This window comes from Gambusia affinis, linkage group LG14, assembly GCF_019740435.1.
Source record: "Gambusia affinis linkage group LG14, SWU_Gaff_1.0, whole genome shotgun sequence".
Lineage (NCBI taxonomy): Eukaryota > Metazoa > Chordata > Actinopteri > Cyprinodontiformes > Poeciliidae > Gambusia > Gambusia affinis.
Window position 1 is genome coordinate 22,099,715 of NC_057881.1, and position 15,165 is coordinate 22,114,879.

At 40.6% G+C, this 15,165-nt stretch overlaps 2 protein-coding genes across 4 annotated transcripts in view; both read right to left on the reverse strand.

Moving 5' to 3' along the window:
- Positions 1 to 15,165, reverse strand: part of LOC122843333 — a 705,002-nt gene that overhangs the window by 531,577 nt on the left and 158,260 nt on the right. The gene's annotated exons all lie outside the window — the stretch shown is intronic.
- The window catches only part of kcng2 (potassium voltage-gated channel, subfamily G, member 2), a 58,336-nt gene continuing 43,392 nt past the window's right edge, over positions 222 to 15,165 (reverse strand). For all 3 annotated transcript variants that reach the window (XM_044137997.1, XM_044137996.1, XM_044137995.1), the window contains exon 3: positions 222 to 6,298. In XM_044137997.1, coding sequence (XP_043993932.1) covers positions 5,471 to 6,298 — 828 coding nt within the window. In that variant the 3' untranslated portion in view covers positions 222 to 5,470. The remainder of the gene's footprint in view (positions 6,299 to 15,165) is intronic.

The window sequence follows — 15,165 nt, forward strand, 5'->3', positions numbered from 1 at the left end:
TATTGGTATTATTTAATTTATTTCTAGTGTTGCTTAAAAAAGTTGAGTGGTTAATTGAAAAATCAGTAGAAGGTCAAAAGACATTATTTGATTAATTGATTAATCGATTAAAGAATGAATTGTCAAAAAACACATTAGCTACAGTTCTATTGTTTTTTCTTCTTTTTTTTGCTCCCTGATTCTTAAAAGGATGCTTTGTTTTTTGGAGACTGTTTTTTGGGGGGTTTTTATCGGTTTTCTCTCAGGCTGTCAGCCGTCTCCTGCTGGCAGCTTTTATTTATTGAAGTCATAAAATCACTATTTCTTACAGTGGAGGCGAGTAGGAGACAGAAATTACTTTAAATCTCCGTCTGTCAGAGCAGCAGGTACGAACTGGAGCTGCACACGGTCGGTATAAACGGTCTCCTGACGTTTGGCTCTTTCTTTCTCAATCAGTTACAAAATGACCTGGACCCCTTTGTGAGGGGACAGGTGGTTGGGATGTTTACTTTGACTTTGCTTGCTTCAAATATTTAAGACTCAGCCTGGGTCCGTGTGGTTGAATCATTTAGAAAGGTTTGCTCTGATGTTCATCCTGCCAGGAGAAAATGAACATCGTCCAAGACGGAACCCCATCCTGAGCAATCCTGGAAGAACTCAAAATGTTCTTATTTGCCATTTTAATAAGTACAATTCATTATTCTCCTTCCACTTCAACCACTTTGTGTTGGTCTGTCATAAAATCCTAATCGAATTTATTGACTTTTGTATGAAGTAAGGGTGCACTGATCGCAGTTTTCTGGGAAACTGCTGATTACCAATCTTAAAAAAAAAAAAAAAAAAAACTTGACCTGCTGGTACCACTTTTTGTCTGAAATGTTGCTAAATATATAAAGAAAGCCGCTGAGTGGTTATTGTTAACAGCTCATGTCCAGACATGAGCTGGTGGGCCGGTCTGTCAGTCAAACCTCTCTCACTGGAGAGAAGAAGACAGTGGCTGATTTTTAGACCTTTGCTGAGGTAGAAAAGATCGGCTTCACATGTGAGTATCTGATCTCCCAAAGTTAGGTAAATTGGCCCCGATAAATTGTCTGGCTGATAAATCGATGCGCTCCTCGTATGAAGACCTTCATGGGACAGGACCGACAAGAAAATGTGTTTAATAAACTGGATGCTCTGAAAACGTCTTCAGACGACTCGGACCACGAAGCCCCGTGTTCATGTAGCTTAATAAAATAAAAACTTTTTATCTGCTGCATCTGTGGTGCAACTCTCCACATGAAACGCTGCGACTGCAGAGACTCTTTGTGAGACGATTTGCTGGCAGCAAATGAGAGGAATTCACTGGACCCCGTTCGGTGCCCTGGTGAACTCCTCGTCCTCCTCGTCCTCTGAACTGTTGAGACGTTTCTGACTCAACGCGGAGGTCTCACTCTGGTCGGAAAGTCGTGCAATAATCCTGCCGCTGTTTTTTTTTTTATGACTTATAAAAATCCAGGAGACAGAATCTATTCATTATTGATGACGTTCGCTTTAAAAGAAGCATGAAGCTTGTGCCGATTTCAGAAGCTCATAATGGAGAAGTATCTCCTGACAGTTTGAGAGCATCCTTGTGTATAATACATTGTTAAATCAAAGCCCCATTCACACAGGAATGTGTTTATTATAGTCTTTATTACATTTTCCAATAGAAAAAAAAAAAACGCACACAACTGTTCCTCAGGCTGTGGATTTATGATGCAAAGTGCAAATTCATTTCAGTTTAATGTTCGTTCCAACACCTCCTCATCCCGGCTTAAAACGTTTCATGTTGTACAGAACCGTTTCTGGAGGGGAATGTGTTCAAGCTATTTTCTTTTTGGTCCTGCATTTAATCCAGAGATTCAGTCTGCAAGTCAAACATGTTGTTTTTTACAGCCGCTTGCAAAGCAAAACATTTACAAGTCAGTGTGGTTGTCTGATTTTATGTCATTTATGTACTAATATAGATAAAACCTCACCTATAAAATGGTTCAAAACATAAATAAAGAAAAGTTTCCATAATAGAAAAGCTATATTATTATTATTATTATTATTATTATTATTATTATTATTATTATTATTATTATTATTATTATTATTATTATTATTATTATTATCGAGGGAGGAAAGAATCAAAGATTTAGACAAATGAGTTTTCTGGTATCAACCAGGAAAGAGCTCCCCTGGTGGGCAGGACAGTTACTGCAAGACAAGAGGTCAAGTTTTGTTTTGTTTTTTTTAAATGGGGTTGTCAGCAGATCAGCAGTAGTCAGTATGTCACTCTATCACCACAATAACTTTGATAAAATCCAATTAATTTTCTGTCTTTTCTATGTGAATGCCAATGTTTTCCACTGATGTCACTGTTGGACTAAATCATTTTGTTGTGGTCTGTTGTCTCACGGCAAGCAAGTCTGAATTATGTCTGGTGTCCCAAGTTGAGTTTGCGTGATCCACCTGATCAGGTGTGGGTTTAAATAAACAAATAAATAAATTTTATAAACGGATCTGTAAGTCATTGCTGTTCAAATTCAAGTAAATCTTTAAGAGAATAATTTATACTTATTTTTGGTTAACTTTAACATTTTCTATGTATCCCATCTGAATTGGACAAAGGATCAAAGAAAGTCGTAGCTGATAATATCATGTCTTCTTGTCTAAAAACGAGTTACCAGGCAGAATCTGTTGAGAGATCTTTGCTTCCTTTCTGTAAAAATGTCTGCATCATAACAGGTTGTCTAGTCCACCGCTCTGTTTTATTTTCAAATAGTAAAATGAGTAAAAATTGTACAAAATAAAAACCTATTGGTGAGCATTCCCAAAATTAGCTGTTTATATTACACGTTAGCATGTTGTTAAAGGGTATTGCATTCTTAAAATATTTATGCTGCTGCTTTTTTAAAATAAAGGAGGATACCTCTACTTTTATTTATCACTATCCCATAATTTCTAGTGCTCTACTTGTCATCTGCTGGACCGCGACATAAAAACTGTAATGAGAACCGTCTGGACTTTGTTCATCCAAGTGCAGCCCAGACTTTTGGTCACAAGATGGTGGCTGTGTATTAGCAGGGACAATGTTACTCCGAGTCAACAGGTGGCGCCAAACAAACAGCAGTTACAGCAAAAAAAAAAAAAAGAAAAAAAAAAAAGGGTCAGATCAAAACATCAATCAACTTTGTTACATTTTTGCCCCGAAGAAGCCGTGTTGAAAACGTAACACGTTTGAGCAGAACGGGGTAAAAACAGTAGCTGGGGCGTGCTGTGGTGGCGCAGGGGGTTAGCATGTCCCACATTTGGAGGCCTTAGTCCTCGACGCGGACGTTGCGGGTTCAATTCCCGGTCCCGACGACCCTTGCCGCATGTCCTCTCCTCACCCTCCTTCCTGTCTGCCTACTGTCACAAAAATATGAGCCACTAGTGCCGCAAAAACTCTTTGAAGAAAAAAGATATGTCCAATATTAATCCTTTAAACTCTTTTCTTCATGTTTGAGATCTGATTATGCTAGATTAAAAAGTAGCAGGTGGGTTTATACTAATGTCTTTAAAAAATGTTTGTGCTCTTAGTGCAAACAGTCTAAACTTTTATTCTATTAAGTTTGATCTTCCGTCAGCCATACTCTAATTTGTTTAGACGTCAAACTTTAAAGCCATTCTGGAAGATGCTAACAGCTCCTCTTATATTTAGCTAAGTGCCACCATGCTATGAAATATTTTGTTGTGAATTTTGTTCTAGTAGAGGAAACTAGTTAGTCGTTAGGTCAGAGCTCAGTGCAGTTTTCTCCACACGGAAAACAATATCGTACCAAGAAGGTTTGACATGCCATAGAGAGGCAACGTGGCTAATCAATGTTAGCATAAATATTCTCAGGGTTTAGTGAAACATGAAATAGGCACAAGTTGATTAAGAGGAAATGTGCTGTTTCCTACTTTCTAGATGTAAATTGCGTTTCTTTATTTTAAGTGCGCATGAATTATTCCAACCTCGCCTCTAACAATTGGTTTAGTCAAAGACCAAAATGAAAATGTGAAGTCGAAACCAGATATTTACATGACATCAAATCAAACCAAAAATATTTCTATTTTCTCTTTGCCAGAATTACGAGAGGATTGTTTTAGACAATCATTTTCTGTAAAGCTGCCTCTGCATACTTCATATTTGGTGTAATTTGTTTCTTGAAAGCTTCCCTCCTTTTCCCTCCAAATGTTCTCAATACGGCCAAACATGCAGAAAATTTAAGACGAAATTGGAACGTGTCTCCAAATACGAAGGTTTATGTCAATTTTATTGCATTTGTAGACTTTTTTCTTTTTTTTGGCTTCTTCCATGTCAACTGAATCTTTCCTTTTGCCTTTGTTGTTCGTACACATTTTGCAGCAAAACACATAAATCTCTAGTACACAACCATCCATAAGTGTGTATCCAGGTAACTCAAATGGGTTACAATCAGATGACATCATCATCTAAAGTTTTCTAAAACTGTTCAAAGGATGTTAGTGGAGATTTCAGTAATTCTAACTCAGAGGTTCCCAAACTTTTCCTTAACAGGGCCCCAAACAGCGTTAGCTTCTAGATGGTGAACCTCTATAAGCTAACGCTACAGGAAATGCTACAAAATATTTAAAGAAGCATCAACTTTTAGAATGTTTTTTCTCACATTTATTCTTCATAACAGAGTGTTTCTATTGTCTTGGTTTTATCAGAATCTTGTCCATTTTGCTTTGCTAGCAAAGCCTTGCTAGCTTAAGCTTTGCTAGCTATGCTAGCTTTAAGAAATTTGTCAAGCTTAAAGCTAGCATAGCGTTTGACAAATTTGACTGCAAGTAAATCAGAAAGACACACGTGGAAAATAAAATTTCAATAAAATATTTAGATTTATATTTTATAACAAAAAGATATTTTAGGATTAAAAGAAATTATAAAAAAGTTTATTTAAAAAGAATTATTCAAATTTATTTTATTCTTTTTTTTCAGTTTTGGTTTTCTGAAGATCCCCAGGCGCCACCTGGTGGCCCCCCACTGCCAACTGACTTAGAACTGGAAATGTTTGTCTGAGAAATAGATGTATGTACATATCTGGTTTCTGCTGTATGTATCTTCACATAATGCACGACTGACAAATGAGCAAACATCTTCATTCCAGAATAAAAAACCCTGTGGGTTTCCGTCCAGGTTCTGAAGAACAGAATGTGATGCTGTGGTGTTAGATTTCCTTTTCACAAGCTTCCCGGCCATCAGTCTTATGTTGCTAAAGGTGTTTCATCTAGAATATTGTGCTGTTTCTGAAATGTTGAAGAAAGATTTGTGCAAAGAAAAGAAAAGATTTCTGCTGCTCCTTTGTAAACCTGGCGACCCGCAGATATAATCTGATGCACAGGGACGTCCTGCAGTCAAAGCAGGGAAATCTCCCCCTTGTTGTCTTTGAATTCTCGTGACGGGTGTCACAGCTTCCCCAGAAAGTCACTCAACCTAAGGGTTCATGGACGCTCTAATCTCGGCCGCCCTCTGAGCAGCCATGGACTTCCTCCTCTGCGCCGCCGCCGCAGTGGCCTCCGCCACGCCGCGGTAGCTGTCCGTCTCCTGCGAGTCCTCGCTGTTCTGCGACTTGGTGCTGTCCTGCGAGTCGGGCTTCTGCCTCAGCGCCCGGTTCTGCTCCTCCTTCAGCTCCACGTAGGAGCGGGAGAAGGTGTGAAAGATGGAGGTGACGGGGAAGGCCATGAGCAGGATGCCGCTCAGGATGCTGCTGAGCGCCACCACCTGCCCCGGGATGCTCCTGGGGACCATGTCTCCGTAGCCGACAGTGGTCATGGAGATGACGGCCCACCAGTAGCTGCCGGGGATGCTGGTGAACTCCTGCTTGGCGCCCAACTCGCTCTCGGCGAGGAACACCAGCGGCGCGAAGAGGGCCATGGCCACGCAGAGGAAGAGCAGCAGCAGGCCGAACTCGCGCGTGCACCTCTTCACCGTCAGGCCCAGCGTCTGCAGGCCCAGCGAGTGGCGGGCCAGCCTCATCACGTAGAAGATCCGCAGGGCCCGCAGGACCCGGAGGACCAAGCCCACCTTCTCCAGGTAGTTGTTCCCTGAGCCCGCGGGCTTGCCCCCCACAGACAGAGAGTCCACGATCAGGGTGATGTAGTAGGGGAGGATGGCCACCACGTCGATGACGTTGAGCGGCGTGCGCAGGAACGTGCACTTGCTCTGAGTCTGAATGAAGCGCAGCAGGAACTCCAGGGAGAACCAGGCGACGCAGACCGTTTCCAGAACGAAGATGTTGTAGCACCTCTGGGAGCACTCACCCTGCAGACGGAGAGAGCAAAGGAAGACCAAGGTTAGGGTTCGACGTACGGACATACATCGCTTTGCTAAAGTAGGCGCTAAACAGAAGGAAATAAGCTGGTCCAAGAACAGATTAATGGTAAATGGGCACTTTATCAAATCCAGAGGACTCCAAAGCACTTCACTCATTCATGCACACAGGCACATGCAGATGGTTGTTAGCTACCATAAATAACACATTTCCTAAAGCAGACATTATTCAAAAAATGAGAAGTTGTATTTTTCAAAAGAAAAGAGTTTTGTTCATTGTTTTAGCTGAAATGAAGGGAAAATGTCTCTTTGGACTGTAACAGTTCAACACCCTTGACATAACTTGATATAATGTTTTACTATATTATTTGCTTCTAAACTCACCAACAAGTGGTACAACAATAAATTCTTTCCTTTGTCTTCTGCAAAGGACAAATTTGGAGAATGCAACATATTTCATACCAGCAGCCAGATTTAAACACCTCCACAGTTTTATGCTGGTGTTCATGATGCTGTTTGTTCACTAATGTGCTCTAACAACCTGTGAGGCCTTCACAGTACAGATGGATTTGTTCTTTACTTATTAAGAAAGTGACTTCTAAAAACAAGCTGCTAAACTGGAACATGCCACATTTTTTTTATTTTCCTTTAGAAAAGCCTGACCATGTATATTCCTTTGCCCTCTATCAATCAATCAATCAAATTTTATTTGTATAGTACATTTCAGCAGCAACACATATCACATAATCCACATCAGATACACTTCCCAGTTGCAACGTGACAAATGGGGGATAAAGGAACCACAAGGCGTTTCCAAGCTTTTGATCCGATTCTTGAATTCACTTCTAGACAAAGAAGATTAGACGTCGCAACAGAGACGGGGAGCCGGTTCCCTCGCACAACAAAACGCGACGCAGACGGTGCTGAAAGATTCATGAAATGTAAAGCAAAAGGCTTTGATTGCCGAGTCTTGAAACCCGGCCTGACTCACACATCAAAAGCCGGGTGATCAAGAGGTGAGAGCTGGGAAAGGTGTAAGATGTGCAGATGTTGGAAGTTAAGTGTCAAATGAGGCCAAGCAGCCCTTTCTTTTCCTTCTCTCCCCCCATTTATCGCTCTCTGCTCTTTGCGGCGACTGACACGACGTTCATAAATATTTGAGTTTATGATCATAAGGGATTTATTGTGCATTACGTAAAACTCACACTGCAGATTTCTTTTTGTCTCAATTATTAATCATATTAAAGGCTAAAGTAAATTTTTTTCCCGTTAATATTAATGGACAGGACTAAGATTTGTGGAACCCGATGAGCCAATGAAACTTCCTGAGATTTTGAAACGTTAATTTTGCAAATAGATGGAGTTGTGACTCATACAGCTGCTTCTACAACAGTTTTATGCTAATTTGTTTAATCCAAGAAGATTTCAAAACATTTGTACAAGGTCAGTGGGGCACCAGCCTGAAATTTGGACCAATGTTGATTTCTGATATTAATATTGCTGCTGTGGCCGAAAACCAATGGTGACTATTTTTCTTGATACCTTAGGGGGAAAAAACGACCAGAAACAGACGGAAACAAGATGGAAACACAGTTCAGTTATTGATTTCTGTCCACTTTTATCTTTCAGGCCGATACCAATATATTAAAAGAATGACTAATATCGGCCGATAGCGATATATTGTGCATCCATAGAGCCTATGATGTGGTTTTAGAGCTATGCTGAGAAAAATAAAACATAGAAAAAATTAGAAGAATAAAGTCTACTACTTTATTCTCTAAATATTCTGACTTTATTCACATATTAGTTTGAGTTTATTCTCATAATTTTGTTTTCTGTGGCATCTATGAAGCAACAGATGCTTCCAGGGACTTACTTTTTTTTTGGGGTGGACAAAAACCCAACAAAAAACGTTAGCCACTGACAAACTCAAGATGGTCGTCCAGTAAAGTGTATTTTTGCACAAAATTGGCAAATGTTTATCACAGCTGACTCTTTCTAGTGTCAAATCATACATAATTGGAACCACATAAATCATATTCACTAATAAGTCTTTGATTCCTCTAGATGGCGACTGTGGTTGTCATGGACAATTTATTTTTTCAGCTAGATGAACCGGTGGTGTTTGCCGTAGAAATCACATAGATTCTCTTCATCTTGTGCTTCCCTTCTTGGTGGACTTTTTTTTTATTTTTATTTTTTATAAATGGCCGCCATTGCTGTAACGGAGACTCTATGTTTGCAGTAAAATCGGCTGTGTTTGCTGCTGGTGCTGGGCACAGAATAGTTGGTGTGGCTAAAAGGAAGGAGGTCAACTCAAGTTAAAAAAGAGAAAGAAACAAAAATACTAACCTTCCGAAAAATGAGTACTTTAAACAAAACCAGTGGCACCTACTCCCATTTATGTTCTATCACTGAAATATTTAATTATCTGCTGCACTATACTGGTTTAAACAAACACATCAACGCAGTTGGTTTGAACACACAGCGCACCGACATCAATTCTTGCACATAAACCGTTTTCTCATGCACTTGCTCAGTCAGCCTCCTGCGGTTTTCAGAAGCACACACTCAGCTCAGCATATGGCATGTGTTCCTTTTTCTTTTTTTGCCCCCAGAGACCTGAAGCCTGCAAAACCCATTAAGGAGCATGTAAATGACTGATGGGCAGAGCCAGAGCTGCAGTTTTCTCCTGCAGTCACGGCGGCGGCAATAAACCACTTTAAGTGACAGTTCACACCCAAAGTAAGACGAGGCAGTAATTGAGTTGAATTTGGAGAAACGAGGGAGTAGCAGCTCTAATAAAACGCGGCACAGGCTAATTTATCAAACGGCGGATATTCAGCCTCAACCGAAAACGTCCAGGTTTCAATATTTGGATGGATATTCGTTGGAATCGTCCGACTGGAGGAGGTAATTTCACGCCCTCACTTCAGGGAGCGCTTGTAGTCTTAGGAAGGCTGCCTAATGTTGCTTCTGACACAAGATGGACGAAAACACAATAAAATGTGGCACTTTTCATTCGGCCTGGATACATTAGCATCACAGTTTCACTTTTCTTTGAGAACTTAATGGCCTTTCAAGCCAAAACTGTCGACGGCAGGCGCAGAAATAACATATTTAATTGAGATCTGCATCGCATTAAGTTTTGGAAATTGAATCGCGGCTGTCACGCAGAACAGCGGCAGTAAACGCCTTCTGCTTTTCCTGTCGACATTGTTCAGGTGTCAAACGAAGCAGCCCTGATTATATGGAGCATCCGTCTTTGTGTTTTCTACACCCGTCAACAGTCTGAATCCTGTCCCAGCCCTGGACAGGCCGTCAGTCCATCACAATGCTAACACAAACCCCTCACTGGTCAGGGCAATCAGGAGGAAGCAACCAGGCCAACAGGCAACAAGAATCCCTGGACGAAAGTCACTAATGTAGCGATCAAGCAGAGAGACTTTGGCAGAGATCTGAACCCTTGACCCTCAGCAGACTTCACAGAGAAAGATGCAATGCCAAGAAGTCAGTACCTGGTGAAAACGAAGAAATGTTAGAAACATGAAAGGCCTTGCACCGTGTTAGCCACGTGGTTCTGTGGGTGGCAGAAAAATTTCAAAAGAAATCCTTCAACTGTACAATTACATAAAAATACTTATTTTCTCTCACTGGCTGACAAATTTGATCTTCTAAGTGCCAGGAAGATGAAAGAGAGAAAGATAAGATGATGTTTTTTATTTTTTTATTTTCCCTTTAGAGTTTATTTGTTTCCAGATCCTCTCCATTTAAAAAAATAACCAAAAATAAAACGTATCTCTAAACGCCATTAATTCAACGATTGACAGTCGTTCAGCCGTCACCAATTTCAATCAATTGTGCACAACCTGCTGTCTCTACAGATCCAGTCACATCACATGCAGCTCCAGCCAGTAGTATCAGAATTAGCACCGGCTACTTAGCTCTGATGCTAATTCTGGCACTACAGGAGTGTGGTCAATGACATTCCTGTCCTAACAATATTTACTTTTGTTTCATCGCTGTGGAAATCGGATTAAATGTGACATGGCAGGTATGTGTCTGATTTGAGTGGCACAGATCTGATATTTTCTTTAGGTGAAAATATCAGAATCAGGTCGTTCAGTCGGCCGTGAAAAACTTGGATTTGGCCCACATTTTATGAAATTTTTCATACAAAAAAAATGTCATTCAAACAAACAAACAAACAAACAAACAAAAAAACAACCAAAACATTTTTGCAATCCCAATGAAATATAGCAACTTTTTTTTGTTTTTTCTTTTTGTAATGTGGTAAATAGAGGAAAAGCCTCGGCTTTCTATCTTTCTACCTTGTGAAGACTTTCACAAGTCGCTGTATGCCGTCAGCGTTTGCCTCCCTTCGCTGCACAGCGCACACAAAAGAACCAGCGACTTCTGCAGATGGATGTTCCTGAATAAATGCACACTGTTGAGTCATAAACACGGGTTGCACAGAGGAGTCAAGGTGCAGGCTTTTAAACGTCTGAGCTGGTGATGAAACGTCCCCACTGTGGCTGTGAAGGTTGCACGAAGGCTGAAAAACAACTTTAGCAATACATGGAAATCCTTCTCTCCAGATGTAGACCCTACATTACAGCTAAAAGATGTGCAAACCCTGAACTTGGAAAACAGATTTGACGGGAATTCAAGCGACAAACTCTCACGTGAAAAGTCAACAGACAAAGTTGCCTCTGAGGCCTGAGAGACTATATTTGGATGCTTGACTGTAAATCAGAAAGGTCCTGCACTGTGCACAGTGACACCACATCACAGGAGGCAGATTTACCACCAACTATCTACTGGCCAAAATCCACACTTAAGTTAAAATGACCAGTCCTGTGCAGCTGCAGGCTCGGCTCTCTTGTGTACAAATGTGGGGAAGCTCTGATACTACGAGGTTAAAAGCAAACAATCTGCTTTATTCGGAGGGAACGTTCTGCCAAATTGGATCAGAAATTTCAAAACAAAAGCTCAGTTCGTGTTCCCGCTACTGAGAAACATTTGGACACGTTACAAGATCCAAAAACTCAAGCAATATAAATACAGTCTCTCTCTCCAAAAAAAGTTAAACACCCAGAAGGACGCGTGTAATTTGGATATTATTTGGTGAAAAACATGCAGGAATTCAGACATGACCAAGCAATCAGAATCAATCTTCTTCCTCAGAAAACAGAAACAATCAGCATGAGACGAGTCGACAGGTTCCTCTCTTCATCTCACCACACAGGTTCACTATCGACTTTAGGTCTGGTGGTTGAATGTTTGAATGTTTGTTTGCTGAATCATTTCCGTGTTGAAATATACAATCAGACTAAAAGAGCCACTTTTGAATGTTGCTTCCTGAGCCCTCTGCAGCACAGATCCACCTCCATCCATGACAGAGTCCTTCTTCATTTGTTCATCCTTTGTGTCACACCAAATCACAGAAATCTCAGTCCCACATAAAACACAAAGGGGCTGATCTGCTGTTCCCTGACCGAAGTTAAACTGAAGGTCGAGCAAAATTATGCAAAGAAAGACTTTTGCCCTAGTTAAAGTCCGAATCCAAATCACGTTGAGATGTTGTTGCGTGACCTTAGTCAAAACGATTCTTGCTCGAAAAGCTTTCAGGGTGGCTGATTAAAAGTGACGGATTTAAATAAATTTGATGATGAGAGACATATGAGTGTGACAAACATGGAAATACATAAGAAGTCACAACATATCAGGTTTTATTAGTGGGACGTAAATATCACAAAGAAGTGCTCAGATTGCAATAAATACCCGATTATTATGTAAATGATATGCTGTATGAGTTCTATGACTACAATAAACCCAAAGAAGACCGACAGTAACACTGTTAGTCGAACTGTTTGCTGAGGGATTTTTTAATCGTATTTTTATCATTTATTGTGTACATTCTTATGATAAGAGTTTTGATTTATTCGTCACAAAAAATTCCAATAAAATACGGTTACCATGGGTACCAGTGGTACCAGTCTGCCTTCGACAAACATTCCAGTTATTTGTGTCTGTGGGGCTAGAATTGCTGTTCCACAGTCACAGTCATAAACTTACCTAAAAATATTTGTTATCGTCGCATTTATCGTTATCACAACAGTGTTGTCAAATATTGTGATACAACTTGAAGTCCATATCCCTCATCCCTACTGTTTTCCTATTAATTTCAAGTCATGCTGTTAATGAGAAACATCCATCAACGACCTCACAAAATATGCCAGAAAATATCCCCTTTCTGGAATATTTTCCAAGTGTAGGCAAACATTTGCACCTTTTCCATCCACTGCCTGCAAATGTCGACTAGTGGGCCATTTAAATAACATTCCAGTAGCTCCATGTGGCGTTTAAAGCTAAATAATTCAAATTTTAGATCCACCCTCTAACCACATGCTGCCACTTCAGATCCAAAATAATACGAGTCTGGCGCCGAAACAAGTCCAAGTTCTGAACAAATTCCCCGGTCTTCACACTCCGAGCCGTATGCTTCACACTTCCTCCGTTACCGGCCGTCCTCCAGGGAATCTGTCTGTTTGTAACACAAACGCAACTCGTAGCGTCTCCGCTTTTCCTCCACTCTGACCGCAGTATTTGTTTCTTTGTTTGTTTTCTGGCTGAGTGCTTCTCTCCTCTCCGCTCCCTCCTGCTGCCTCTAGTACGCACAAGTACCACAGAGGATCAAATTAAAAACGTGCAATTATCCATCTGAGTGATGGAGGGACTCTGACCCCGTCACGATGGAAGACAAGCGTGGAAAACAAACAGTCCAGGAAGGGAAACGCCCCTTTCTCCGATTCAACGAGTGGCGAGCTGCTTTTAAAGGATCTTTATGTTTATTCACCCCATTGAGCCTCGCTGAGTGTGTGTGTGTGTGTGTGTGTGTGTGTGTGTGTGTGTGTATTTGCTCAGCCCATCGTATTGAGTTTTCACTTTCCACTGCTCTTCCAGGAAATGTCTTAATAATCTTTTTCACAAATCAAATCTCAGGCCAGAAGGATTTTATGACTGCGTCCAAAAAAACAAACAAACAAAAAACAACCAAAACATTTTTGGCTGCTTGTTTTTTCTCCTTCTATGACAAACAACCAAAGCTCAGAGCAACACTGGTAGGGAGGATAATTTGCTGGTTATTTTTCATTCAACCGATTAATAATTAGACAGCATTACATGGTTAATAAGGAGATTTTTTAAAATGACATTTGAACCAGGTGAAATGAAACCTACACCACTTGAAGAGCTCTGGGTAGAACAAGTTCAGAGAAGAAAACACTTTACATTTGTTTATCTCAAATGCAAAATGTTTACTTCTTTGTACAGTTTTAGCTTAATTGCTGCTCTGTGTTGTTCTTTCTGGCCTCTTTTTTGAAGTCTGTATAATCAAAATAATGATTAATCGGTTGCTTAATTAGTTGTCGATTATTTCAGTAATTGATTAATCACAATTAATCATTCAAGCCCTGCTTTCAACTTAACCCTTGAAAACGGCCAACTGGACCACCGTGCAGAACCCTGTTCTGAACCAGCTGGATGTTTATTGGGCATCAAAACCAAACATAGCATTCAGCATTCAGATTCCATGCACCACAAATCTGGAACAAACTTCCAGAAAACTGCAAAGCAGCTGAAACACTGAGTGTCTTTAAATCTAGACAACAACGCCGCCTGTTTAGAGCTTCTTCTGAAACGTAATCATCAGTCTGATGTCTTTGTGTTTTTATGATGTAAAGCATCTTGAAATGCCTTCTTGCTGAAAGTTGCTATACAAATAAACTTTGATCTGATTTTGATTTTGAATCAAAGAACTCAAACCCATACATCACAAATACGGTATATGAGGTTTCTTCTACGAAAACCTTCTCCAGAAACCATCTGGTCCAGCCATGTGGGGTCAGGAGGTTTGCGCCTCAGCAGTCTGTAAAATTGTATCAAAAATGTTTTTCATTTCTTGTTTTGTGAATCCCTTCCCCCACCCTGATTCAAATGTGTCACTAAATTAAGAAAATACTGTAATCTAACTGGTACTATTATGGTTTACAGCAAAAACCAAGAGAAGGACCTTCTAACTCCTGTTTTTCCTTTCCGATGTCTAACTCTTAAACCGGTTTTCATTCAGATTTCCCAGTTTAAAATCTGATCTCAAACTCATCACTGCTGCCGGCGCGTCAGGGAACAAACACTGCATATTCATTCCCTTCGTAAGCTGAGCTGTGGAGGCTCACGGACCATTTCCAGTCCGGGTGGGACGTGAACAACATGACACGAAGAGTGGAATATTTTCATTTGTCTATTTTTAGTTTTGACTGACAACCTGACCAACTGCACTTGCAGTGTGTTCTGGCGAGAGGCCCTGCCGTGCTGCACTTGGAAAATGTGTCACCGTGTAACAAGCATCAGCGCTCATTTAATCTGCTACATCTCCGCGACACAGAAGTCATCTGTATACTGTGACAGTCGGCTGTGAGGATACGGTTTTGTTTTTGTTTTTTTTGTTTTACCTCATCTCTATTCCTCCGCAACCTATAAACAACTTTCATGTCACAGAGTGCACAGTTTGAGATTATTGCTGGTAACCAGGCTGGCTGAAGAGCTGCAGGCAGAACCTGAGAAGCTGGATGATGTGAAAGCTCCTGCTCTCACTGCAGAAACACGACGTCTTACCAAGAGTTTTTGGTTTCTAGTTTCTAGTGCAAATATCTTGAATAGACTTGAAATCAGACAAAACTAACTTACAAGCAACTTTTCGGGACAACAAAGGAGCTTGTTTATGGCAATAATTTCTTTAAGGGGCAGTATTATGTGTTTTCCAGGTACAATCAAGTGACCGTTACCTTCAGTTGTTA